The sequence below is a fragment of the Papaver somniferum genome, chromosome 2 (assembly GCF_003573695.1).
Source record: "Papaver somniferum cultivar HN1 chromosome 2, ASM357369v1, whole genome shotgun sequence".
Taxonomy (NCBI): domain Eukaryota; kingdom Viridiplantae; phylum Streptophyta; class Magnoliopsida; order Ranunculales; family Papaveraceae; genus Papaver; species Papaver somniferum.
In genome coordinates, this window is record NC_039359.1 from 39,088,423 (window position 1) to 39,115,754 (window position 27,332).

Consider the following 27,332-nt stretch of genomic DNA (forward strand, 5'->3'; position numbering starts at 1 on the left):
TTCAATCATGGGTATATGTTGTTAATGGCTATGATGCTCCCGTTGTTACAGTAGGTAACGTTAATGTCCCGAAAAATATTGGCGAATACGATGCTGCTGAGATACTTGCTGTAAAGCAAAACTCCGACGGTTTAAATTCCATCATACATGCCATTACCCCAAATCTTCAGCACCATGTGTCAAACTTCACTAGGTCTAAAGATGCGTGGGATATCTTAGAAACCGTATTCGAAGGTAATACCAGTGAAAAGGAAGCTAGGATTCAAAGCCTTAATTACCATTGGGAAAACCTTCGTATGGTAGATGAAGATTCATTTGATGAGTTTAATCACAAAGTGTCTGAAATTGTTAATGCATCTTCTGCATTGGGTAAGACTATTCCTGAAAAGGACATTGTGATGAAAATTCTCAGATCGCTGCCATCTAGATACGACTCTAAGAAACATGCCATCATTGAGGGAAATAACCTGGATAATCTCTCCAGAAATACGTTGGTTGGGAAGCTTAAGATCTTTGATCACGAGTATTCCTCCAAATCTAAGGATGTTGCATTCAAAGCACTAAAAGACACAAAATTACTTGATAAAAGTAAAAATGTGTATATCTCTAAAGAAGACCATTCTGAGACAGATTCATCAAATGAATATCTTGACAAATCGGTCTCGATGATCACAAGACAGTTTAGAGATCTTATATTGAAGATCAATAAACAGTTCTCCAGAGATAAGGCAAAAGCATCAGTCAAACCTCATAATCGTATTCCTCTTAAAAACAGGGACACGGATGAAACTGATGACGAGGATATGCCTCGTTGCTTTAAGTGTAAAGGTTTTGGTAATTTTTCTAACGAGTGCCCAAACCGTAGAAAATACACTGGGAACAAAGGTCTTTCCGCGACACTTGATGAGATGTCTGACAATTATGATTCTGATGAAGACAAAAAATCAAGTGTTGCTCTTCTATGTGAAATATTGATTTTGATAATTGTATCAATACATACATCAATCTTGATAATCTTTTAGAAGAGAGCCCAATCAAGATGGAAGAATCAATTGACCCTTCTTTTGGAAACCCTTTGTTTAATGTTTCAGGATCTACCCTGTGCCTAGCAGCTTGCGTTTCAAAGGCGCCCGAATCATCTTTTGCGTTGACATGCTCCTATTGTTCTCTCAAGGGACATGAGTTTTCAAAGTGTTTCAAATACAAACACAAGATGAGATATGTCAACAAGCTTCAACGAAGAGCAGATCGTCTAGCTACCAAGTTTAAACTAGCGGAGAAAACATGTGAAGTATATAAGATCTTATCTTCCTCGAAGATATTGGTTTCCAAAGATAGATATAGGCCACTAGAGAAGAAAACATGGTCTAAACATATGGAAAGGCAGGGTTCCATGAATTCCAACCAAAAAGGTCATGGTGGACAAATTATTGTTCACCACACCACAACTTGATTGTGTTGTCTTGTGCATCTTGTCTCATGCGCCTGTTCAAAAGAGACAAGATCTTGCAAACCTCAGGCTTCAAAAATTAAAAAAATTAGTTTTTGTTTTTAGCTTTGAAATTGATTGGTTATGTAATTCCTCCATATCACTGTTGATATTGGAAGAGACCGTCTTGCCAAAAGAAGTGGGTTATTGTCGACAATTATACTCTTTATAGGGTTGTGAGTTGGATGTATGTGAACATGTTTAAAGGTTTCAAAACCCTACATTCCTTTTTCCTTCTCTGATATTCTTTATATCTTAAGACTGCTTGTTGAGGTTTGATTGTGAACTCCTCTCACAAAATCGTGCTTTCATGGATACTCCAGGCACCTTGTCTTCTGATGGGAAAGATGTCAACATGATTGTTAAGCCATCAATCACTAAGTAAAAAGAGAAATCTCTATTGTCTTCAACTTTAAAAAGAAAAAGAAGGAATGTGAGGAAGCCAATATTTGTTCCTTCAAAACTCTCAGAAGTTTTCTGATGTTCTTGAAGAGTTGAAGCTGGCAAGAAAAGAGATTCAGGAAATAAAGGTTTGTGTTTTAATATCATTGGAAATTCAGAAGTCCCTGGTTCGATATCATCAGCCAAGAAGATTTATTGATATTAACTCCTATCTTCATGAACCATTTGTACCAAATGGCTATTGATGACAAGGAGTTCGGGGACGATAAAGAATTCTTCAAAGGTCTTAATATCTAGTAAATCTTCTTATGAGAATCTTATTCTTGTTTTGTTTAGAAGAATAACTAGAGTTTGGAATAACCATTATTTTGAGTACACATAGCTATGTCCAACGTTTTCATCTTCATGTTTTTAGGTTTATTTGTTTAAATTCTAAAAAATTGTTTTGGAATATGATGATTGCAGTATTAATCTTTATGGTTTTATATATTGCAATATGTTATGGGATATGTGTGTTTGCATCCGTGAACTATTATTGTCCCATACGATGTCAAAAGTTATCTCGTTTATATGTCGATATGCATGTATTGATAAAAGAATGAATGAACTTTTGACAAACAAAAGTTAAGCCTATTATGTCAATTCTTTGATGGAATATAGGTTAAAATCTTTTGTTTACAAGGATTATGTCTATTGTATATCGTTATGCAAATAATGATGGAAAATAGAATGAATCCTTGTATATTCTGCAGTATTGATCTTCCCTGATCCATATTTTATGTATATACTGTGTGGCTCCATAAGTCTTCTTGTGTGAGCATTTCCAACTAAACTAATCATAGATTCGTTTGTGATTATTTTGGTTATGTATTCCGATTAGATTAATCATGGGTTCTCTTGTGGTTAATTTGATTGAGAATTTTTGGATAACAAAATCATTTTTTGGTTTTTGGTGTCCAAAGAAATCCTTCTTTTCTTGTAAAAGTAAGGTCACTCTTGTTGTTCTTTCGAGAACGACATCAAATGGGGGAGAGTTCTTTTGAACTTGCGCTTAATTTCCATATCTTTGTGGGGAGTGCGGCTGTGGAATATTTGAGGAGTTATCTTGTATCTTTATAAACTCCATGATGAATGCATTTAGCTTCGGTTTTATGATTGCATCAAAACCAAGTTGATATGTACTTTTGTTTGGTCTTGAAGTGTCTCCATGAGAATTTCATTAGGATCCCGTTTTCGTACCTTTGCCAATTTTATTGACAAAAGGGGGGAGAATTAATATGTAATTCACACTACAAATACATATGGTTTACGTATTTTACGGATCATTATGTAAGGGGGAGTGGTTTTCGTGTTGAGACGAAGTATTGACTAAGGGGGAGTGATACATATCACCATAATATTGTTGTCGAAGTTGTGATATGAGAACTTTGATACTGTGTAATAATACCATGACATTGTATAACAATGATCGAGAGCATTTGTTTTCTCATTGTTATGGCTACGAAACTTCAACAACGATGATGCTAAACTTACAACCTTTGGAATCATTGGAGTACTTGGAAGCGACGAAGATTTCGAGTAATGTTGAAACACCAAGGAGATCAAGCATGTGGACGAGAAGCTACAAAGTTTTTATCTTTTTTGTGATTCATATGTATTGATAGTTTTGCCACTAAAATTGACAAAGGAGGGGATTGTTAAAGCATTAATCGGTCGAACTCGCATGCGTTGATATTTCAAGTATGTTTGCCAATATTAGTGATCAAAACTATATGTCTTGATTTTTAGCTTACTTATGACTAAGTCTCGGTCTAGGATAGTCAAGTATAGCTGAAGCTCCAGACTCCATGGCGATCATCTTACGAAGACGAAGAACTACTCGAGGAACCGGTGGAACTTCATCCGACTAAAAGGTATGTGGAGACTTGAACTTATCTATCACTCAAAAGTCTATTCTATCTCCTACTCTTGAGACAAATTCGTATAAGTATGATAGTTTTCACACATACACATTTGCTATTTCGAGCCGAGTTTACTTGCCTATCTTTTTCTCGAAATATGTGTTGGTAACCTTTCGCTTTAACCAGTTTCATATTTACCCGTGACGAAAGTCATGATGACGTTTCAATCTTGAAAATAGCTTTGATGACGATAGTCGTGAATAGCGATTGTTATAACATTATAGAAGAATGTTTCAATGATTGAAATGAGTAAGAATTAAATCAAGAGATAGAGATATAAAACTCTTTGATATACTTTTCTATTGATTGAGTCTAACTGTCTAGTTGATTCCCATAAAAGTATATTGGAGTTTGTCCATACAGATTGCTAATCGAAATATTGGGTGAGGTTGTTAGATCCCCGCTTTTTCACATGTTGTAGACCTTGTAATAACAACAAATTATATTTGTTAATATATTTGAGATATTGCATCAATTTTCGTATTGAAATTGTTTGCGGGTTTTGCGGTGTCGCTTTCGCTCTTGTAATTTACAAAAATAAGTTTACTTAAGATCACGACAAATTAAATTATAAGTTTTAACAATTGAACAAAATGTATAATTTTTCTTATCACATCAACACCGGGTTTCACCACTCTTATTGGGTCGATTGACTAGCATGACCAGGGCTGCACAAGAACCGGTTGGGAGGACCTGGACCGGAGTGGAATCGGAAATACCGAACCGGTACCGGACCGGAACCGGTCTAGCCGGTACAGACACCGGTACTGGAAGTTGAGAACCGGTCTAGACCGGTACAGACACCGGTTCTAGGGGGAGTACCGGTAGGAACCGGCCCATATGTACCGTTTAATTTCAGCCGTTAAGATCCTAACTAGTTTTAATCCTATCCATCCAATATAGATAACCCTAATACTAATCGCTAACTCTGGTAACTCTCTCACTCTCAGTTTCTTTCTTCTTCGTTTTTTTTCTCTCTGAAGCAGTGAAGCTATGAAGAGCAGCTTCTTCATCTCTGAGTAACTACGGCTACCCTCACCAATCAATCAGGAAATCACCAATTCACGATCATCATCAAGTGATTCAAGTCTTACTAGTTAGTAGCTATCAATCAATCAGGTAATCTTTTCGATTTCCTTTCTGTTTCAACAAAAGGAAACCCTAGGAATTGTAAACGATTTTAAGTAGCTATCGCTTGACTAATCAACTAACCCTAGTGTTTATACTCACGCAGGTTAAGTGGTGACTGCCAAGGATACCAATTTTTTCTTCGTCTATCAGATTCAATCTAAACCTTTTTGTTTCCAAGGTACTTTACAGTCTTTACTTATTCTTGTTCTTCTGATTGAGCAATCTATCTTATGAGATTAACCTTGTTGATGTAAATGATTTAGGGTTTGACATTGATTGAGAGTTTGAGATCAATTTAGGGTTTGAGAATTCAGATTGATTGAGCAATACATGTTAATATGTTATAATGAATACATAGATTGATTGTACTCTGTACTACTGTGTGATAAGTGATAACTGATTAACTGTGATTCTATGAATGGTTTTGCAATTAGTTGTATCTTTCTTGTATGAGTATGTATGACAGTATCACTATGTGTATGTCTCACTGGAGGTATTTCCTAACTTGGATTTGTTGATAATATTGAGTTTGTATGTCAGTATGTCTGTATACTGTATGTTTGCCAAGTACAATAAGTATTGGGGTGTGTATGAGAATATGTAATGTATGGAAATGAATGGACTGAAAATATTCAATCTGCACAAATTCAACTGTAGTTATGAACTTCTTATGTATTTGCTTGCTATTTGTTTTGAACTGGTTGTAAACTTGTAATACACACAGGTTGAGGTTGTCCTATCCAATCAATGACCTTATTGGAGGGGAAAGTGCAGATTTGTGGCCTAGGATTGCAACTTGCAAGTGCAGGCTGTGCAGCCATCCATTTTCGTTTGCAATGATCGCATTTCATTTCTTGTCGGCTTGTCGTAGACAGACTTATATGGTAGTGGAAATGTTTTTTTACTTTTTAGCAAACTGAACTTATGAACTTATTTTGGATTGTTGTTTTGAAGTTATGCAAAATGTTGAACTTAAATATGTATGCAACCTGAACTTATTTTGGATTGTTGAACATTGAACTTATGGAAATGTTGTATTATATTTTGTAATATTTTTCAGGTAAAAAACCCGGTACCGGTCTTGTACCGGACCGGTACCGGAGGACCGGTACAACTCCAGGTACAAGTACAGAGACCGGTCCTCAAAATGAGATACCGGTCAACACCAAGTACAGGGACCGGTTCCATAAGAGAACCGGACCGTACCGGAGTATGTGCAGCCCTAAGCATGACCACAACAACGTATAAGGAGGCTTGAGAATAGTGTACAAAACCGACCTGACAATCTTGATATATAGATTGCCATGATTAGATTTCATTTTATTCTTGACATTCATAAAAATAATATGTGTCTCCAAATGTTGTCCACTTGTAGTTGGCAACCATTTGGTATTATCTTTTATAAAATGTATTTCTTGCAAATGCACCCCCTCTTCATTTATTTCGAACCTTGAACCCCAATTTTTGTGGCTACGGTGTGAAGGCTGACAACTAGAAATAGTAATTTTTTTTTAAAGAACTTTATTCGAGATTAGAAAAAATATGTGAACTGTCTTACGCATAGTGTGTTGAGTTTCGACTATTGGACGATAGAATTGGTGAGCGACTTAGATAAGATCGTGCAGCATTATCTAAACCGCTGGCGGTAAAGACATGACCGGGGTTCGAGTCTCTACCAAGCGTACATTTGCATGTTTTCTCATTGAGTTTACCAATCTAAGGGTTTGCCAACTCTAGAATTCATGTTGACATCTATAGGTAACTAATAAGTTGCGCCTGTGGTTCAGTGGATAGAGCGTCTGTTTCCTAAGCAGAAAGTCGTAGGTTCGTCCCCTAACTGGCGCGATTAAACAATATCACTTTTTCTTTTGCTGCTGATATTTTATCTCAGTCATCTAAAACAGATAATGATCTTTTCTTTTGTTGTTGATATTTTATTGGAGTTTCGAATTTCGCTAAAACAGATGTAGTTCGGCCTAATTTCTATAAATTGTCTTTTCAAAAGTTCGGTTGTTAACCAAGACAAACTTTTCTGACTTCGGTTTCAAGGATAACAAAGAAGAATGCTATTTTCAACTCAACAATCTTTCGGAAAACATAAATGCAGACAGAAATACAATTAGAAGTACTACTAACAGTAACAACTCAAAATGGAGAAAAAGAACATTGCTGCTTTCAATATATGTATTGATCATACAATATGCGAACGCTTAAGAAAGCATGTTTTACATATATTTAAACTAAGACGGATTCCAACATAACAATAACTAGAGAGCATTACAAATCGACCAACAGTCCTCCACCAAACTATAATCACCAATCTCCTACCAACAAACAACTAATTTTATTGTCTTTTCATCATTATCTTTATTATCATTTCATTGTCCTATCTTATCTCAAGTAGTCATCTTCTAAAACATTGATCAGAATACAGGACCAGCAGCAAGGATCTCTTCTGTGAGCTTGCTGTCTTTACCAATCTTGTAGCTTGCAAAGACATCAAAGTTCTTCCGGAATAGTCCACCGAGCTTCAACAATGTCTCCTTGTAGGCATCCTTGTCTGACCACTGAATTTTCAACAGAACAATAAAAAAAGTGCACATTGTTAATTTCACAAAAAATTTAGGAGTCTGAAAGAGAAGAGGTAAAACTGCTCTTACAGTGTTCATTGGATCCAAGATTTCTGACGGAACTCCCTCGACTTCAGTAGGGATCTCAAGGCCAAACACTTCGGTTTTCTTGAACTTTGCATTCAGGAGACTGCCAGAATGGATGGCGTCGATGATTTTTCGGGTGTAGGGCAACCTGATGCGGTTACCTGAACCATAGCTGCAAAAGAAGGAATGAAGTTTTAAGATTTTATTGTTTAAATTAATATCAGGGTGGTGAACAAAACCACATATATATACTACCAACGAGGTGTTAGACAGTCATGGAGGTAGGATACGACGATTACTAACGTCCCAGGGACTTGAATGCTGTAGCACCGTGCTTACCTTCCACCGGACCATCCAGTGTTGACGAGCCACCCTGTAGCACCGTGCTTCTGCATCTTCTCAGCAAGCATAGCAGCATATTTGGTAGGATGCAACATAATGAATGCTGCTCCAAAACAGGCTGAAAATGTTGCCTGCGGTTCCTTGATTCCTTCCTCTGTTCCAGCAACCTGTTTTGAAATCCTTAAAATGTCAGATATCTGGTCAAGGAAAATCTAGATTTACTACTATATACAAATACGTAATTGATTTGGATGGATAAATGTCAAAATCTCTGAAGCCAATTTTCAGAAGGATGAGAGACAATCAAAACCTTACGGCCAACTATAAATAAATGCATTATCTGATTAGAGGGACAGGATAGCATTACAGGAAAGTAAGTAGTAAAGTGATATAAGTGAGTACCAGAGCAGTGTAACCACTAATGAAGTGATACATGGTCTGCGCCAGGTTCAATTTGCTCACTGGTGGGAGCACACCAAAAGCATCACATGCCAAAAGAATGACATTCTTAGGGTGTGGCCCTACACATGGTATCTTTGCGTTGGGGATGTATTCGATAGGGTATGCAGCACGAGTATTTTCTGAAAGAAACAAATAGATTGAATAAGTAAACATGGTTCACTCCCTTAGAATAGAGATTAAGCAACATTATAAGATGTAAACTAAATTATGTATGCCTCAGATCATACTATTTACCTGTGACAGATTTGTCTGTGTAGTCCACCTCTCGGTTGTGCTCATCAAATACAACATTTTCCAACACTGTCAAACACCCACAGGACGTTGTTAACATATACGTAGTAACAAAGGTCACAAAACCATGTCTTGTGTCTAAAATAAAACTAACAAATATCACAAAACCATGATTTATCAAGACCAAAATTGCCAACGAATAGGGCTATAAAAGAGTACAGGAGTGTTACCAGCTCCAAACTTGATAGCATTGAAGATATCTGGTTCTTTTTCTCCTGAGAGGTCAATGCACTTGGCATAGCATCCACCTTCAATGTTTGAAACACCATTCTCACTCCAACAGTGCTCATCGTCTCCAATTAAATACCTATTGTGGTCAGTAGACAAAGTTGTCTTTCCAGTACCTACAAATGAGACAAACAAAGGACTATTTAGTAATAATGGTATTGGAAGTAAAGAAAAAGGGGAATAATGATACAAATACTTATGCAGAGAGTAATTAAAGGGAAATTGATGGCTCAATGTCACGGAGACTTAGTAATAATGTACCTGATAAACCAAAGAAGAGGGCGACATCGCCATCTTTTCCCATATTGCAACCAGAGTGTAAGGAGAGAATTTGACGCTTGGGCATGAGGTAATGCATAACGCTGAAAAGACCCTTCTTCATTTCCCCGGCATACTGGGTACCGAGGATAACCATTTCCCTCCTAGCAAGATTAAGATCTATACTAGTAGAGGAAGTCATGTAATGGGTGTAACGATTACATGGAAACTGACCAGCATTGTAAATAGTGAAGTCCGGAGTACCGAAATCCTCCAGCTCTTCAGGTGTGGGTCGAATACACCTGCCAACCCACACAGTTATCATTTGTACATTGAACCTATTTATGCTTATGACTGGAATAGTAGAATTTTTATCTATCTTTTTCATATAGGACGCCTTTACAAATAAAGCTTACTCACAGAAGTTGAAGTCACTTTTCACTTACATGTTGTGCATAAATAAGGAGTGATAGGCTCTAGCTGATACAATACGGACTTTGATTTTGTTTTCTGGATCCCAGTTCAAGAATTGATCATTAACAAACACCTGAATTCGTCCATAAGCAAACATTTTAGAAATCAAAACTTGTTTATATACATACCATGATAACTAGGACATATCATTACCAAATAATAATCATAATCTAAAAACTAAAATAGTAATGAGCACCAGAGTATTAATCAAATTATGGATGTTTGGGGATAATGAGCACCACAATCCAGTGTTTAGATGGTCTAGTACTTGCAGTGTGTTAGGCCATACTGTCTGGTTTTCCTTACTCCTAAATAACTGTAGTCCTAGAGTCAACACAGGTCGGAAAGAGGGTCGGATATTGGTCACACGACATACACTTTAGTCATGAAATCAGTAAACATCATTTCCATTATTCATTAAACTCAATTAAGAAACTATTTTTTCTTTCTGATTCTTTAATATTTTTCAGCAACTACTGCAATGAATAGAAAGAGTAAATAAGATCACAGGATGTTTATTCCTGATCTTCTGAAATTTCAATAATAACTGATAAAGCATGGCAAAAGGTAAGCTCAGATTCAGAATGGAGCATAAACAGACTGGCTAAGATTCGGCACACAGAACAAGAAACACAGGAAAGGTCTCGGTATGGAAAATCAAAGGAGCTTACAAACAATACTACTGCTGTTACTGTCTCTACTGTTAACGTGTGATTTTCTGTTACAAACTTGTCATAACTCATTAATTCAACTCTTGCCATTTATTCTCTAACAATTTTTATCAAGATTTTCTGGTTTCCTACTCATTAAATTCTGGGGACCCAGAAGAAATGGAGAAAATTTGTCATAACAGAAGAAATTTAAGGGTCATCATTTCAGTGTATTTTAGCAAAATCAAAAGTGGACAAATTGAAATTTTTATCTATTTTTCCAGAATAGGACAAAGAATGGGAGTGTGGTCATCAACTGATTGAGGGTAGTATTGTCACTGTATTTAGAAGAAGTCAAGAAAGATACCATCATTCATAGATATCATCACAATAGTAAAAAAGAAGAAAAAAAAAAGAGAGAAATCGATAATTGTTAGGAAGATAAAAACATGACACAGCTGAGAAGCTGCTATGTGTTTCATTCATATTAATCTCCATTTATTATACCTTATCCAGTGAGTTCAAGTAATCCACAGCTCTTTCTCTGTTAACCAAGAAGGTGTGTTCATCCATTTCAATGTTTGGTGAGCCCCTGTAAATTAGAGACCGATAGACAGACAAACAAATTAGAGAGTTCCACAATTTTGATCTGCAATTATGGGGAAAAGAGAGATAAGCTAAGAAGTAGTAATACTTACTTTCCCCACCAGAGCTCATCCTCAGTAGTTTCATCTTTGACAACCCTTTTATCTCTTGGAGATCTACCAGTCTTTGCACCTGATAGAGTTGCTAATGCTCCGCTTGATGTTATGAATGATCCATGTTCATACTTAATCGCCTGTTCATACAGCTCTGATGGACACATAAAAAAACGAAAATGTAATTAACAAATCATACAAGGCTATTAATGGCAATATCTAATTCCACTTTTGCTCGATAAGGATGGCCATCGAAAACATAGGCGTTCTCCTTAGGAAGTACGTAATCCTTTTAGTCACACAAAGGAAATGAAAAGACACGAAGATGCATCCGTGAACAACAACAGCATCACGAATCCGATCCCGTCATGGAATGCCATCCATGATCAGAACAAAAAGCCTAAAGAAAACTTTACAGTTTTTGAGAGGTGGTGATGGGTACCTGCAGGCGAGAGATTGTAGAGGATGTGGGTGAACTTGAGAGCACTGTCACTGATGCTGAGAGTGGGTGTGAAATGGTGGTGATGCGACACATGTGAAGCCTTTGGGGTTTCAGGTCCTTTCTTTGCTGGATCTCCTTTCACCACTCTTGGTCCTGTCTCCCTTGTTAGTGATGCCAAAGACGCACTGAAACAAGCAAGTTCCTTGTTAGATCCGCTAAATTCTACCTACAGCAGTTTAAACAAACCATGGATCTGCTTAACTTCCAAGTACGAACAGGTCAAGTTCAGTCCTATAAATTAGATTAATCCATGAGGGGCCCACATAGATAAGTTAAGAGATTCTTCTCGTAATAATACTTATCACTTAAAATCTCTTTTTTCCTGCTTATGAATTTTTGTTTTTTCCCTACGTGTAAATCACAAATTTAGCCTAAATAAGACGTCTGATTAAGCTAAATTGATGGATTACTTATTAAAAAACCGCACATCTCTCTCTTTAAAACACGTTTACGCTAAAACTCGTCGACGCCAACAATAAAACCTTGTTCAGGTAGAATAGAGTATTTGTCAGATAAACTCTGCTAAAAAACAGGAAATAAAACATTTTTGATCGAAACTGTGAATTCTGGTTTTGATTATTACTAGGCCTGTGCTGTTATTATTTATACCTGATGGATTGGAGTTGTTGTTTACTGCGATCTTCTTCAGCGAATAAAGCACCCTGAGAACCTTTGATAGGAGTCGTAGGAGCAGATTTTTTCTTTTGAAAGGAATGAAGTTGATCTAGAGTTTGAGCTTTCACGGGAGCGGCGGTATCATCATGACATATTCCATTTGGTTTCTTTTCATGTGTTTGTATCTTTGCTAATCCATTTCTTGCTGTTCCATTTCCATTAGCAGTACCAACGAAACTGAATTCTGCTCCATTGCCATTTCCTGCCATTTTTTCTGATTCTCTGCAGACAAGAAAAGATCACAAAACTGAAATTATTATTATTGATCAAAATCATCATTTATTTAGTAGGAAAATATCTCTAACAAAATCCGTAAAAGTCGGATTCTAACATATCCAAACTAGTCAAAGTTAGAAATCTTCAAATTTAATACAGCTGAAAAATCTGGTTATAACACCGATTCTTTTGAATCATGAAAATTTGAATAATATAACATTACAGAAAATATTATCAAGAACAGGAAATGCAGAGAAAGAGATCGAACCAGAAAGGTGCGAGCTTAAACGAACTGAAGAACTGAAAGGGATAAACCCTAAAACGAATGTGAAACGAAAGAGAATGAGAATACGAAGGAAACGACCATGCAATGTGGTAATGTAGAGAAAGAGAAATGAAGTATTGAGGGATGAGAAAAACAGAGGGATCGACTCTTCCTTTTAAAGGTTTTTTTTCTTCCATTTTAACTTAACCATATCCACAGTAACCATAGTTAGTTTTTTGAACTAAACTTAGGTTAAATGGATAACGATAAAATTCAATTAAACGCGAAACGGTTTTGTTGATTTTTGTTTTCTCCGAAACAACAGTTTCATTTGTCCCGATAACACAAGTAAACTACCATAATTTCTCTACGTACGCGTACGCTACACCAGGAAAAACTAATTACATTTAGATGGTATTTTTGGTATTCTCATTCACTAATTTCGTCCTACAACGGAGCACATATGTCTACACAATGGGTAATACAGATTAACACTTTCGGAGGAAATACGGGTACATGTAACATTTTCCAGTAAAGTTTTGCGGATCTAGAATGTTAAACATTCTTGTGTACAGGGCCGTAGCAAACTATTTGGGGCTCTAGACGAAGTTAGAGAAACGGGCCCTTTGTAAGGGAATTTTTTTCTAGTTTGATTAATATAAAAGAAGATACCATAGATAACTAAATGATAAGGTCCGCCAAAAAAACCCCGGAAAAACACATTATCTTACAAAGATCATTATTTCTGCCATTTTCGAATCAAAATCATCAATTGTACTATCAAAATAAATTTTTCTGCTATCAACTTCCAAACTTTGTTCGGACAAGCCGACTATAATCAGAATTGTCAAAAATTCCGTATGATATAAACACATTGGGGTGGCAGCCTTCCATATCTTTCTGAAAATCAACATTTTTTCTTTCTTTTTCGTGTTTGGGCAGGAAAAAAACTTCAAAAAGTTTTAATCCATATCATTCCTTTAGATAACTTTTAATCCATATCATGCCTTAGATAACTTCCAATCTTGATATAAGAAGTCGTTCAAATGAGTTGTTTGCCGATTTCCCAACTTGCAACATATTTATACACACCAACTAGATTGAGTTGTTGATTTTTTTTTCGAAGCATTGAAATTGTTGAATGAAGTTAGGAAGTGGAATCCAGATAAAAGAAACTAAATGTGAACTGATAAAATTTATTTTGATTTCATTTGGGTTAATATAGTTCTTGTTTCTTAATTAGGAAAGGAGAAAATCCTAAAATTTAATAGGCCGGTAAACTTGCAACATATTTATACACAACAACTAGATTGAGTTGTTGATTATTTTTTTTTCGAAGCATTGAAATTGTTGAATGAAGTTAGGAAGTGGAATCCAGATAAAAGAAATTAAATGTCAACTGGTAAAATTTACTTTGATTTCATTTGGGTTAATATAGTTCTTGTTTCTTAATTAGGAAAGGAGAAAATCCTAAAATTTAATAGGCCGGTAAACTTGCAACATATTTATACACAACAACTAGATTGAGTTGTTGATTATTTTTTTTCGAAGCATTGAAATTGTTGAATGAAGTTAGGAAGTGGAATCCAGATAAAAGAAACTAAATGTCAACTGGTAAAATTTACTTTGATTTCATTGGGGTTAATATAGTTCTTGTTTCTTAATTAGGGAAGGAGAAAATCCTAAAATTTGTAAATTTTACTCCCTCCTTTCCTTTTTAATAAGCTGATTTCTATAAATAAATGTTTCAAAAAAAAAGGCTGGTTTCCTAATTGGGAAAGTCAAATGTTACTTTAATTTTCTGGGACCATTTTTCTCTTAACTTCTTTTAATGACAAGTGTCATGTGGACCATTTCACTTTACTTCTTTTGATGATAAGTGTCATGTGAACCATTTCACTTCACTTCTTTTATTGAGAAGTGTAATGAGGACCGCTTTCAATTATTAGTTCCCTTAATTTCCTTAAATTTCTTTAAAAACAAAACCAGCCTATTAAAAAGGAACGGAGGGAGTAATAAATGTAACGACAGAAAAACAACAAAGTGAAATAGATGGGAAATTAGATACAATAAATCAACAAAAAGAAGAAGGGAAAATTAGATACAATAAATCAAGGAAAAGAACTAGGAAAATGAAAAATAAAAGAAGAAAAGTTGAATGCTTATTCCAAAATTAGGCGTTTGCCGCATACCAACTCTTATACATAACCTATAGGATATGGGGGCCCTAGGCCGTCGCCTAGCTGACCTATGCTCAGCGACGGTCCTACTTGTGTCATGGTTATCGTTGTGTCGTAGTTATGAAATTTGAATCCATTTTAAGGTAGCATAGTGCAAAACACATCCTACTAACACATGAATTAATCTTGCAATCCGCTAGTTGTCTCTTCAAAATCATATTTTGCAGCGCTGGTCCTGGATAACCAATATAAAGAAATTGTACGCAACCATCCAATTAGTCAAACCTCAGCAGTTGTCTCATGGCTGTTTGATAGGTAGTCTAGTTTTTGATATATATTCTTGTAGCTGACTCCTAGTTTTGAGCCACCATTTCCTATCTCTCTAAGTGTCTTAAGACCTTAACGCGTTTAAAATTGAGCAGAATTCTGGCAATGGTCCTATAATTAGCTTTAGACTCCTTTCATGTCTTGACTAGAGATCTGTTCAACATTATACTGTAATTGGTTCAAGTGTTGAACCAACTTGCCTTGCCCTTGTGCGTCGGGGATCAAGTCGGAACCCAAGACATAATACTTGTGCGCGCGCAATACATCATCACTAAGGAAAATCGCAAAGGGTTTTTGCGGGACTAAATGGAGCTCAAGATAGTAATTTTGGCAAATGACTGCTAAATTGCAGCTCAGTCTAATGGTGGACATTTGCAAAATTTGGCGATGACGAACGGAACTGTGGAAGTCTAACTTCTAGTAGCATATAAGGCGATAAATTGCTCAGACGAGATTTTCAAATTTCATATTTGTCGGAGCTTACATCCTTTGAACTTGACTGATTCCCGTGGTCTCCAGACTCTCCACGTCACATTTGGTTATCGCCCGATCTTCATTAAAGTGCAATGGCCAAACAGGCATGCCACGCCAGATCTTACAACCAAAAACTATACGAGGTTTAAGCAAAATATTAAAATAAGCATTGATGATGACATCATCGCCATTATTGGTATTATTTTAACACCGTTTGAAGACGGTAGGTGGATATGGATGGTGAGTGGGTGTGAAATGGAAAAGATAAGGATGTTTGGTTAATAAGGATGGGGTGGAAAAAGAGAAGTGAGGTGAAACGGGGGCTACATACACATGTTGTGGTGTCCTTTTGTTATGACAAGTAGCAACTGATTGGAGGTAACGAAACTTTTCGATAAAATGGCACATGTTTCAACGATTTTTTTTATCATCTTTCCGAAACTTTCAACACCACAATCCCACTGTGCTTGCTTTTTATCTTTCCCTCCCGTGACAGGAAGCAGCTGTATCAAGGGCACACAAATGGCCTGCCATCGGATTCCATTTTGCAGGTTTCACTAGTAAGTTATCGGAACTATGCACAAAGCCGAGCAGATGGGGGGACACTGGCGTGCTTGTTTCACCTTAAGAAGTTGTATTCCGTGTGATTTCGGGAAGTCATTTTTCTGTCTCGGAAGTCGGATCTGGCTTGTTTTCTCAACTTAATTTGTGCAACAAACTAAAGTCCACTTGAACTAAGGTCTAGCTTACACAATCCAGCTCAAGTAATCCTTCACTTGCTGTCCACGGCAGTTTTGACTTTGGTTACAATGAGATACAAGGGTGATATGCAAGATAACAAAACCGGGGCATGGTCAGCGGGAGAAAAGGCTATTCCCTATTGTCAAGTTGAGTAGGTTTCGTGTAGCTACCGGTTTTGCTTGCATCTCTTCGTAATAAAAGCTACAATTTTAGCATCAACGTCCGTTGTCCTTGAAAGAGTAGAAGTCGAAGACTTAAATCATGCAAGTAAAACAAAACTGGTAAAGTTTTCCCATTCTATTCCAGCACATTGCATGAGTAACTTCTAATTTTCTAAGTACACTTTCAAGCAATTAGATTTAATTCAAAAGAATTTCAGGGGACATAATTCAACATAGGTCTGAAATTTGTGGCATGGAATTGTTGGAAAAAATAGGCTAAAAGAGAAGATGAAACACTAAGAGAAATGTTGTACTTCAGCTTCAAGGCTCCATTAAGATTCTTTTAGACAATTATATCGACTCTCCCAATGAATTGGCAATTACAAACGGGTATATGAAATATTACCGTCAAGATGCAATGAAGCCCTATAACAACGTCATTGGATTCAAGGTTTGTACCCCTTGACCCAATCAAGAACATACAAGAATAGAATTCTGATGATGCTTAGAAGAGAGAAAACAAAAACATTTTGAATACATACAAATGAAGCTAATCATGACTATTTATACGGAACTCATACTTATTGGGAGATGACTCTTCATTTCCAAAAGACACATAAGGTGTCTAGTGGGAATGGTTGCGTCTTTTGTGAACCATTACACCCATTAGAGGTGCCTCCTCATCCCCAACAAATAACCATTGTGTCCATTCGACACGAGACGCTCCCCCAGTCGTAGTGCAAATTAAAGTGAAAAACATTTTACTATCCATTTTATTGAAAATATCCAACAATCTCCCCCTATTTTCAAAAACCAAACATAAACACAAAATAAAGTAAAGTTTACAAAATATGAGCGGCTGCATCACTCAAGAGATAGTTCACGCAAAGTTGGAATAAGCATCATCGTAGAAAACAATACATAAATGATATGTATATTTTGGATTTGAACCTTCACTTAGAGTAAGAAATTCAAAGCCTTATCGAGGTTCAGTGGTGAAACTAGTCTTGAACCAAGTACCCCATGTGATAAAACCGGAATCTCCACACATACTGATTTCAGAGATTGTGTGTTCTAGAGCTCAGCACGTTAATGGCCATGTGATATATCCTGGATTCATGAGTCTGCTTTAGAGAACAGTCTTATTCTCTTAGGAAACTACATGATTTCCATACTCATATAGGTAAGTCTCTTAAAGATGTTTTTGCGATACACTTGTAAACGAATAATAGACTTATTAAGAACTGATATACATCCCTTTGCTCTTGCAGAATCACATCACTAAACAGAAATGAGAAGTATTTACTTAGTGCACCATAATCACTTCCATAACTTGTTGGTACCACGTTGAACCTTGTTTATCCTTTTCAAAACATAGGTTGGGTTTCTGTTATGGGTGATCAACCTTCTTTCACAGACCTTAGCCCCATTTTTGTATACTTTATTGAAATTATTTCCTTTGGGAGACTCTTCATAAATGGATCTACCGAGTTCTTCTTCTTTTCAATGGTCAACTGTAATTGCACCTTTCTTGAGTAATTATCTTACCGTTCATTAACTACGACTTGTATGTGTTGGGATATATGTTTTAAAATAATTCTTTTATATATTTTATCAACAATTCGAGCTTGGCCCAGTGGTTAAGCATTTTGGGCCTTGAGGGTGAGGTCTCATGATCAAATCCCTCCCCCTACTGATTGGATATATATATATATATATATAATTATTCCGGGAGCGGGGCCTTGGGGTCTTGGGAGGTCTCTTGAATTTGGAAAGTTATTTTTGCTGATTTTGAAAAGAATTTTTAGCCCAGTTTTACTGCCCTTAATTGCGTTAATAATTGTGCTAATTATGGTACGATTAATTTGCGCGTTTTATACTGTTATGAAATTTATAATGTTTGCAATAAATTAAATTTATTTTGCATTTATTCGTATTCATTGCTTGGGCTATAATCAGTGTTGGAAGCAGAAGGAAAACAAGTTTTCAATACCACTGTTGTTGTTGTTTTTTTTGAGAATCAAGAGACTAGTTTTTTCTGAGCAAGATAAGAAAGAGTGAAACTGATCAATCTCTCATTGTGTACGTGAGGGATTGAAGAGAGTTTTTATCTCGTCTGTTTTATCCTGGGGGCGTTGTGACGAAGAACGAACTACTTGCACAAAACTCAAGGCAGAGCCACGAAACGTCTTAAAGAGAGCGACCTGGTCGTGACTCAGCCGTTCTCTTGTTTTTGTGTTTAACTTTTGTTTTGCAGGTTTGAAATCGGCAATTTTTCTAAAAATTTTAAGACGAATCTTTCTTCCATGGAATCTGAAAAGATAACCGTTGCTGATATCAACAAGCCGTTCAAGTTTGAAGGACTTCATTTCAGAAGATGGAAGCTAAAGTTGTTTTTCTACCTCAAACTGATGAAGTTTCACATGATGGTGACCTCCATCAAACCAACTAATCCATAAGATGAAGAAGCTGCGAAAAAAACAACTCCAGACGCAAAAAGTGCAACTCCTCAACCAACTGAAGAACCTGTTGTGACCCAAACTGCTGAAGAAAAACAAAAAGCCTATGAAAAATGGATTTATAATGACTTTGATTGCAAAAACTATATTCTGAATGCTTTGTCTGACGATCTATATGAATATTACTCCACATTTGATACTGCTAAAGATGTGTGGGATACCTTACAGAAAAAATATGACAATGAAGAAGCTGTATCGAAGAAATATGCTGTAAGCCGCTACCTGAGATATCAAATGGTGGATGAAAAATCAGTCGTTGCTCAGGCTCATGAACTTCAGAAAATAGCTCATGAAATTATAACGGGAGGTATGAAAACTGATGAACAATTTCAAGTATCTGTACTGATTGATAGATTACCCCCATCTTGGAAAGATTTTCGTAATGCTTTGCGTCATAAAACTAAGGAATTTTCTCTTGAAAGTTTGATTGTTAGGCTCAGGGTTGAAGAGGAAGCACGGAAACAAGACAGAAAGGAAGAGATTCTTATCGTTTCCAACAATAAGAATCAGACTCAACCGAGTTTGAAACCTAAGAAAAAACCGATGAAACCTGACCAGAACCAAAGGAAAAGAAAACCTAATTAAAACAAGAACCCACACCTTTCAAGAAAATTTCAGAATTCTGATTTTGAGTTCCTTTGTTATGCCTGCGGTAAACCAAACCACATGGCTAGGGATTGCAGGAATAACAAAGGAAAGAATAATGCACAAGCTAATGCTGCTCAAAGTGTTATAATTTCCATGGTTTCTGATCCAGAGATTCACATGGTTGGTGGAACCGATGGGTGGTGGATAGACAGTGGTGCTTCGCGCCATTGTTGTTTTGATAGGTCCCTATTTAAGAGCTATGCAGAAATCAAGGATAAAAAAGTGTTGTTGGGAGACTCCCATACCACTATTGTGAAAGGTTCTGGTACGGTAGAACTGAAGTTTACTTCTGGGAAGACAATTATACTGAAAGATATCCTCCGCACTCCAGAAATGAGAAAGAATCTTGTTTCCGGCTATCTTCTCAACAAGGGCTGGGCTGTATCAAACTATTGGATCTGATGTTTACACAATTACTAAAAAAAAGTGTTTGTAGGAAAAGGTTATGCTGCTGATGGAATGTTTAAGCTTAACGTTGAAATGAATAAAATTGCATCTTCTTCTTATATGGTGTGTACTTTTAATGTTTGGCATGCTAGACTTTGTCATGTGAACAGTAGATCAGTAGATACCATGAGCAAACAAGGTTTTATTCCAAAACTATCCATGCATGACTTTGAAAAGTGTGAATCTTGTAGTCAAGCAAAAATAACCAAGAGTTCCCATAAATCAGTTGTTAGAGAATCTGAGCCTTTAGAGTTAGTGCATTCTGATTTATGTGAATATGAAGGTATATTAACTAAAAATGGAAAAAGATATGTCATGACTTTTACTGATGATTATTCTAATTATACCTATGTTTACTTGCTAAGTCATAAGAATGAAGCTATTGAAAAATTTAAGGTTTTTATTGTTGAAGTTGAAAATCAATTTGGTAGGAAAATTAAGAGATTTCGTAGTGATAGGGGAACTGAATATGATTCTAAACCAGTCACTGAAATTTATGAATCTTCTGGAATTATACATGAAAAAACTGCCCCTTATAACCCTGAAATGAATGGAAAAGCTGAAAGAAAGAATCGTACTTTTACTACTCTTGTGACTGCATGTTTGTTGAGTTCTGGTGCTGCCCCCCATTAGTGGGGAGAAATTTTGTTGACTGTTTGTTATGTCTTGAATCGTGTTACAAATTCAAAAACTAAAATTTCACCGTATGAACTATGGAGAAACAGAAAACCAAATGTATCTTATTTTAAAGTATGGGGTTGTTTGGCTTATGTTCGTATTCCTGATCCTAAAAGATCAAAGCTAGCTAGTAAAGCTTATGAATGTGTTTTTGTTGGGTATGCTCAAAATAGTAAAGCTTATAGATTTTTTGATCTTAATAATAAAGTTATTATTGAATCTATTGATGCTGATTTCTTTGAATATAGATTTCCTTTTAAATCTAGAAATAGTGGGGGTTCTCTACCTAGTACAAGTTCTGAACTTAGAATAGAAGAACCTAGAACTGCAGAAAGTAGAGACGCTGAGATTGAACCTAGGTGTAGCAAAAGGGCTAGCATTGCGACAGAATATGGTTCTGAATTTGAAGTTTATACCCCAGAGGAAGACCCTTCTAGTCTTTAAGAGGCACTTAATTCACCTGAATCTGGTTTTTTGCAAGAATCCATAGATAATGAAATGGACTCCCATAATCTTAACAGAACTTGGCACCTAGCAGATTTACCCCCTGGTTGCAAAGCAATAGGTTGTAAATGGGTACTTAAAAGGAAGTTGAACCCTGATGGTTCAGTAGACAAACACAAAGCTAGGTTGGTAGCTAAAGGATTTAGACAAAGAGAAGATGTAGATTTCTTTGATACTTATTCTCCTGTTACAAGATTAACTTCTATTCGTGTTTTGATTGTTGTTGTTGCTGTGCATAATCTTGTTGTTCATCAAATGGATGCTAAAACAACTTTTTTGAATGGTGAATTAGAAGAAGAAATTTACATGGAACAACCTGAAGGTTTTGTTGTTCCTGGCCAAGAACATAAAGTGTGTAATGATGAGTGCCAAATATTGTATATATTTATCCCTTTTTGTTCGCATTTAACTCATCTTTTGTGCATTAATTCTACATTTTATCCCATATTCTGTATTTTCATTGTTTTCAAGAATAAATATTTTTATTAATTAATTTTGCATTTTTAGGTAATAAATAAAGTCTGGATGACTTGCGGAGCAAAAAGAGCAGAAAAGTAGTGAAAAGCCGGGAGAAATCACGCAAGGAAGCCGCGAAGAATGGTGCGCACAACCTCATTTTCTACACACAAAAACGCCTCCGTTCTCAGCCATCAGATCAGTTCTCAGAAGCATCCGATGGTCGCTCCTTCATAGAGCATCAAAATCTGAAGTCTCTGCCAAGCACCACAGCGCTGAAATTCCAAGCCTTCAGATTAGATGGTAGTTGAATCCAACGGTTTCTCCCTTGCTGTTCATCAAAGTTTGATATCTCCGCCTTACACTACAGCACCTAACCTAATCTAGCACCGTTCGTATTCGTTGTATCACTTCATCCGACGGTCGCTCCTCGCTTGCCTCCGCATCACCGTCCGATCTACCTACCAGCTCCACATCCCACGGCTAAGCTTCGCGAAACATCAAAATCTTTATCCCTGCCTCACACCTTAATACCCAAATACCTAATACCCTTCTTCCCAAAACAGTCGACCTCTCCTCCATCACTTCTCCACAGCAGAGCCTTCCCCTTCCACCTGCTCCACCAACTCGCTGCCACCACCACCAACTCCACAACTGCTCTAAACTCTACCACACCATGTCTGCCAAACCACCCTCTTCCCCACACATCACAGACGCCACCATCTCTCCTAACTGTCAAGTTAGTTCATCCATTTCAACGCCCTCTCACTGATGGCATGTGAACTCGAGGACTAGTTGATAGCTATGATTCGACGCAACAGAGACATGGAGAAAGCAGAGAAGAAAGAAGAAGCATGGGTCGACATTTTGAAGCTGTTTTGTCACGTCAATTAGGTGAAGTTTCAAACCCTAGAAAAATTAGGGTTTTCAAATTAGGATTCTGCTTACATTTTTGTATAAATAGAGATGGGTATGGTGTAGAAGTTGTTCTTGGACTAGCCAAGTTACCAATTAGGTTTAATTTTAGTTTGTAAATTTTAATTTCAAAATCAATTTAGGGTTTATGTTTAATTTTCAATTTCAATTTCCTGCTTCAATTTCAGTTATGTTCATGTCTACTATGTTCTGTTGATGTTACTGTTAATCCTGTTGCTCCCTGTTAGTGTTAGTTTATCATGTTAGGTTAAAGTAATTCCTGTTTATGTTTCTGTTAATGTGTTTATTTTCATATCCTGTTGATGATCCTGTTAATTTGTTAGTGCTCCTGTTATGTTAAACTTGCTGTTAGTTTGATGGAATGCTAGGCTAGATACCTTTGAAGCATTGAACTGATTGTGTAATGGAAGAAATCAGTGCTCATAGCAAGCTGATTATCTTGCCATTCTATTTGTGTATGCTTAGGTTGCACTGTTGATTGAGCATTGGGAGAAATTAGTGCTCATAGCAAGCTAATTCTCTTCCCATTCTTTTAGTATGCCTGTATTCTTGCCTTAGTTTTGCTCCATGTTAGCTTCCACCATCCCCCCCTGCCTTAGGCTAATTGCTCTTTTTGTGTCACTTTCACTTTGCTCCATTTTGTTTTGTTTTTGATCACTGTTTTGTTGCTGTTTAGTTTTTAATCTGTTTAGTCTTTGCTGTTTTTGCCAATCTTTTGTTCTCTGGTTTGCTTCCAATTTGGCCTAGAGCCACTGTTTACCACTCCTTGTGCTGCTGCTGCATTGCTGCCTTTTTCTTCTACTGCTGCAGCTGCTGCTGCAACCCTTGCTGCATTGTTTTCCCTTCCCCTACAGCTGCTGTTGCTGTTGCTTTTGCCCTGCAGCTGCTGTGCAGCACTTGTGTTGCTGCCTTCCTTTCTCTTGCTGCTGCTGCTGTGCTCCTAGGCCTGCTACCTGGTGCTGCCACTCCACTTCTCCTGCCAAGCCAAGTTCAGTTCCTCAAAGGCCCAAAGGCCCAGATCCTTGACTGAATCCAAAAGCCCAGAGCACAACTTGGGCTCATCAGAAGACCAAAACAAAAGCCCAAGGTTTAGTTCACTGAGGCCCATTTCATTAAGGCTCAAAGCCCAGTTTATTAAGGCCCAACCACAGTTTAGGTTAAGGTTAAAAGCCCAATTCAGTCAACTGTGGGCTTAATCAAAAGCCTAAGTTTAAGGCCAAAGCCCATTCACACTTCAAAGACCAACTGAGCCCAAGCTCAGTTCATTTTATTGTTATCAAACTCATTAGTACTCAAAGCCCAATTTAAGCCAAAAGGCTTCATAGCCCAAAACAACTAGAACCCAAATAGTAGAAACTCCAACACACCCGATCTCTGTGGATCGACCCGTACTTGCACGAGCTACAACTGACGACCGTGCACTTGCGGTATTACTGTAGGCCCCCGTTTTCATTGCGCTAATTTATACATATCTCCGGGCCACCAAGTTTTTGGCCGGGGATAATTTTTAACCCTTTTGAGGCCTGCCAAGTTTTTGGCGCCGCTGCCGGGGATTGGTGCTGTGTTTTATCTGTGTTTTTCTTTAGCTATTTTGTATTTCATTTCATAGCATTTGCATCTGCATCTGCTTCACTTCATTTGCTGTTGGACCTGCTGTTCTGAACCTGTTTTTCCTCTGCTGGGACGCCACCAAGGAAAAGAACCAAAACCCAACTGGGTTTTTGCAACAATATCAGAGCAGCTGGGCTGTGCTAAAAAGGTAAGCCTAAACCCATTCCATTGAGAGAACCCAACCTGTGGGCTTCCAAATTTCTTTAATTGTGGGCTTGTAATAATTAACCCAATTTTTTGGGCTTTTTTTTTTTATTTTGGGTTTGTAATAATTTATTTTGGGCTTGTTGTTTAATTTGTGGGCTTGTATTTATTTTGTGTGGGCTTGTTTAAATTCTTCCATTGGACTTGTATTTTGTATCTGGGTTTAAACCCAGCTGAGCTTATAACTGATTGTGGACTTGTTCCACTCAAGAGTGGACCTCGAAACCAAAGTTTTAAAACAAACGTCGGGCCTTAACCAACTGGGCCAAATTAAACTTTCAAAATTAAAACTTAGTGTTTCGTAGCCGCAGCCTTCCATTCCATTAGAGGACAACAGTGGGCTTGCTCCCATTTCAAAAACCAAATTTTATTTCTTCTTAAAAAAAAAAAAAAAAAAAAAAAAATTCTTTTGCTCCCATTTTAAACCAAATTTCTTTTATATCCCACAAAACCAAATTTTCCCAAAAATCCAAACCCATTAAAACCAAATAGTGGGCTTTTGTCATTTCAAAATGGGCCAACCTCGTGCTCTCCATGAATACATGTATCCGTCAATAAAATTCCATTATCATGTATTGTATTACCTCAAACCAATAACCCTTTTAAAATAAATGCAAGCATGATACAAATACTTCCTATATTTCGAGGGTTCGATTCTGAGAACCCCTATACTCATGTAAGAGAGTTTGAACAAATTTGTCGGACTATGCAACCTGATCATATGTCCGAAGACTCTCTGAAATTGCGTTTGTTTACATTTTCTTTAAAGGAAAGGGCCAAAACATGGTTTTACGGTTTGAGACCACAATCAATCACCACTTGGGAACAACTCACTAATCAATTTTTCCAAAAATTTTCCACATCATAGGACCATCGCTATTCGTCAAAGTATCAATTGTTTTGTCCAATTGGATGAGGAAACTGTTTTTCACTATTTTGAACGTTTTAATGATTTGTTGAGTGAATGTCCGCACCATGGAATTGAGAAGTGGAGACTTGTCGTCATCCTCTATGAGGGACTAGACTTTAAATCTCGAACCATGGTTGAGTCTATGTGTAATGGTGAGTTTATTGATAAATCTGTGGATGATGCATGGAATTTTTTAGCCGAGATTGCAGAGAAAACCCATCAATGGGAATCCGTTAGGGAAACAGGAACAACACCACATGATATGAGTCACCCCATGAATTAGAGTTTTATTCTTGTAATAGCTCCGACCTTAGGATTGAAAATTATCCTAGATTGCAAAATGCCTATCATGATGATGATGATTATGATGTTATGTTAGAAGAACATGTCTATACTGAAAATGTTATGGAACCTTTGGGTTCAAATACATTAGGCTTCTCTGCCCCGACCTTAATGCATGATATTTCTTCTAGTATTCCATGTGATGTTTCCCCTGATGTGCCGATACACGAAATAAATCTGTTGATGATGTTGATAATTCTGATTGTGATCTTGCCAATGTGATTGATGATTGTGAGCATGATGTGACATGTGTAGATGAGTTAGAAGATTTTGATTTGATTGATAATGATATGCCTATTCTTCTACCTAAGTCACAATCTGATGGCCTTCCACCCAACCTAGATTTGGTTTGTACCAAATTGTAAACCAATTTTTCTGAAAATTCCTAATCTAGGATTGGAACTGTGTGCCTCCCAAGTCCTCTTGGACTATTTTGCTTCAAAATATAACACTTTTAAAGAGCCACAGTTGGAAATTGCATGTTTGCCCATCCCGAAAACAGTCCATTATGAGTTAGACCTTTTGCATGATGAACCCCCGAAACTGCGCGATTTTGTTTTCAAAACTATATCTTCTGTAAAATCCAGGTTTGGGGGTAGCTCATTTTGTTTCACAGTTTCACTTGCGTTTCTTTCCTGTTATTATTGTGTGAAGCTGTTGAAATGTCTACACTTCGTCTTTTGGGTTAATCCTCAACTCTTTAGACTGTTAGTGTATGGTGAATTTTTTGTATATAATCAAGTAGATAAATTTTAAAAACTTTTGTTCCTTTTGTATATATTTTGCTAATCCAATATGACCTCGGCTGAAATATGTTGGATTTTTGCCTTGAATAACGGAGTTTTAATTCTGCTTTCGCCGAAATCGGGTATTCTCTCTCCTTTTACTCTACTCAGCATGTCCCTTTTCATATGTTGCATTTTAATTCTTTCCATATTTTGAAACATTGAGGACAATGTTTAGTTTAGGTTTGGGGGTATAGAGTAGATACCATGATAATTTGCCATAATTGAAAACGAACTCCTTCTTCTTTTTGAAAAAATTGAAAAATTCCAAAAAAAAAAATTAAAAAATGAAAAAATCATAAAAAATGGAGCTCATTTACCTTGAAATGTTGACTCTTGTGCAAATATGTATTTTTATTAGGAGTCTTAGTCTAGATATTTAGGCACCCTGATTCTAGCACAATTCACATAGTGATAAGAAATTTGCACGCGCACGATCTACCAATACATGTATGGCCTCGATCTTCAAGGTGTTTGATAGGAAGTTACGATTGCCAATCACTTTAGAATACTGAACGAAACTTGACTAGCTTGTTCTTTGGTTGGTTGGGATAGAAGGTGGAGGTTACATTAAGAAAGACAACCATCGAATTTAACTGGGTGCATCAAAAAGGGCTACCTCTTGCAAAGTGTCATGTAATCTTTTGTTTCCTTTTGTATTTGTATCAAAAGTGTTTCCTTCTTAAAAAAAAAAAAAAAAAAAAAAAA

General features: G+C 36.7%; 1 protein-coding gene and 1 long non-coding RNA gene across 3 annotated transcripts; one reads left to right on the forward strand and one right to left on the reverse strand.

Annotated features, from left to right (window-relative positions):
• Window positions 1-4,860: 4,860 nt before the first annotated feature.
• LOC113353135 lies at window positions 4,861-5,733 on the forward strand. Its single transcript, XR_003361100.1, has 3 exons — window positions 4,861-4,971; window positions 5,087-5,161; window positions 5,708-5,733. It is a non-coding gene; the product is annotated as an uncharacterized LOC113353135 (long non-coding RNA).
• Window positions 5,734-7,134: 1,401 nt separating this feature from the next.
• On the reverse strand, window positions 7,135-12,844 carry LOC113347413 (phosphoenolpyruvate carboxykinase (ATP)-like). Of its 2 annotated transcripts, XM_026591062.1 has the most exons (13): window positions 12,705-12,844; window positions 12,155-12,442; window positions 11,486-11,670; window positions 11,044-11,197; window positions 10,853-10,937; window positions 9,668-9,768; window positions 9,225-9,523; window positions 8,906-9,079; window positions 8,679-8,744; window positions 8,385-8,563; window positions 7,980-8,149; window positions 7,644-7,812; window positions 7,135-7,550 (listed from the first exon to the last, which is right to left on the reverse strand). In XM_026591062.1, the coding sequence occupies exons 2-13, from the start codon at window positions 12,427-12,429 to the stop codon at window positions 7,407-7,409; spliced, it is 2,001 nt and encodes a 666-aa protein (XP_026446847.1). In that variant the 5' UTR covers window positions 12,430-12,442; window positions 12,705-12,844; the 3' UTR covers window positions 7,135-7,406. The 2 variants fall into 2 exon arrangements, with proteins under 2 accessions (XP_026446847.1, XP_026446846.1); XM_026591061.1 differs by having other exon boundaries at window positions 7,135-7,812.
• Between the last annotated feature and the right edge of the window lie 14,488 nt (window positions 12,845-27,332).

Coding starts and splice junctions, on each gene's coding strand:
- LOC113347413 (XM_026591061.1), bottom strand. CDS start 12,429: ATGGCAGGAAATGGCAATGGAGCAGAATTCAGTTTCGTTGGTACTGCT. Junction 10,938..11,043: donor GATGAGCTCTGGTGGGGAAA/GTAAGTATTACT, acceptor TCTAATTTACAG/GGGCTCACCAAACATTGAAA. Junction 9,524..9,667: donor TCCTTATTTATGCACAACAT/GTAAGTGAAAAG, acceptor GTGGGTTGGCAG/GTGTATTCGACCCACACCTG.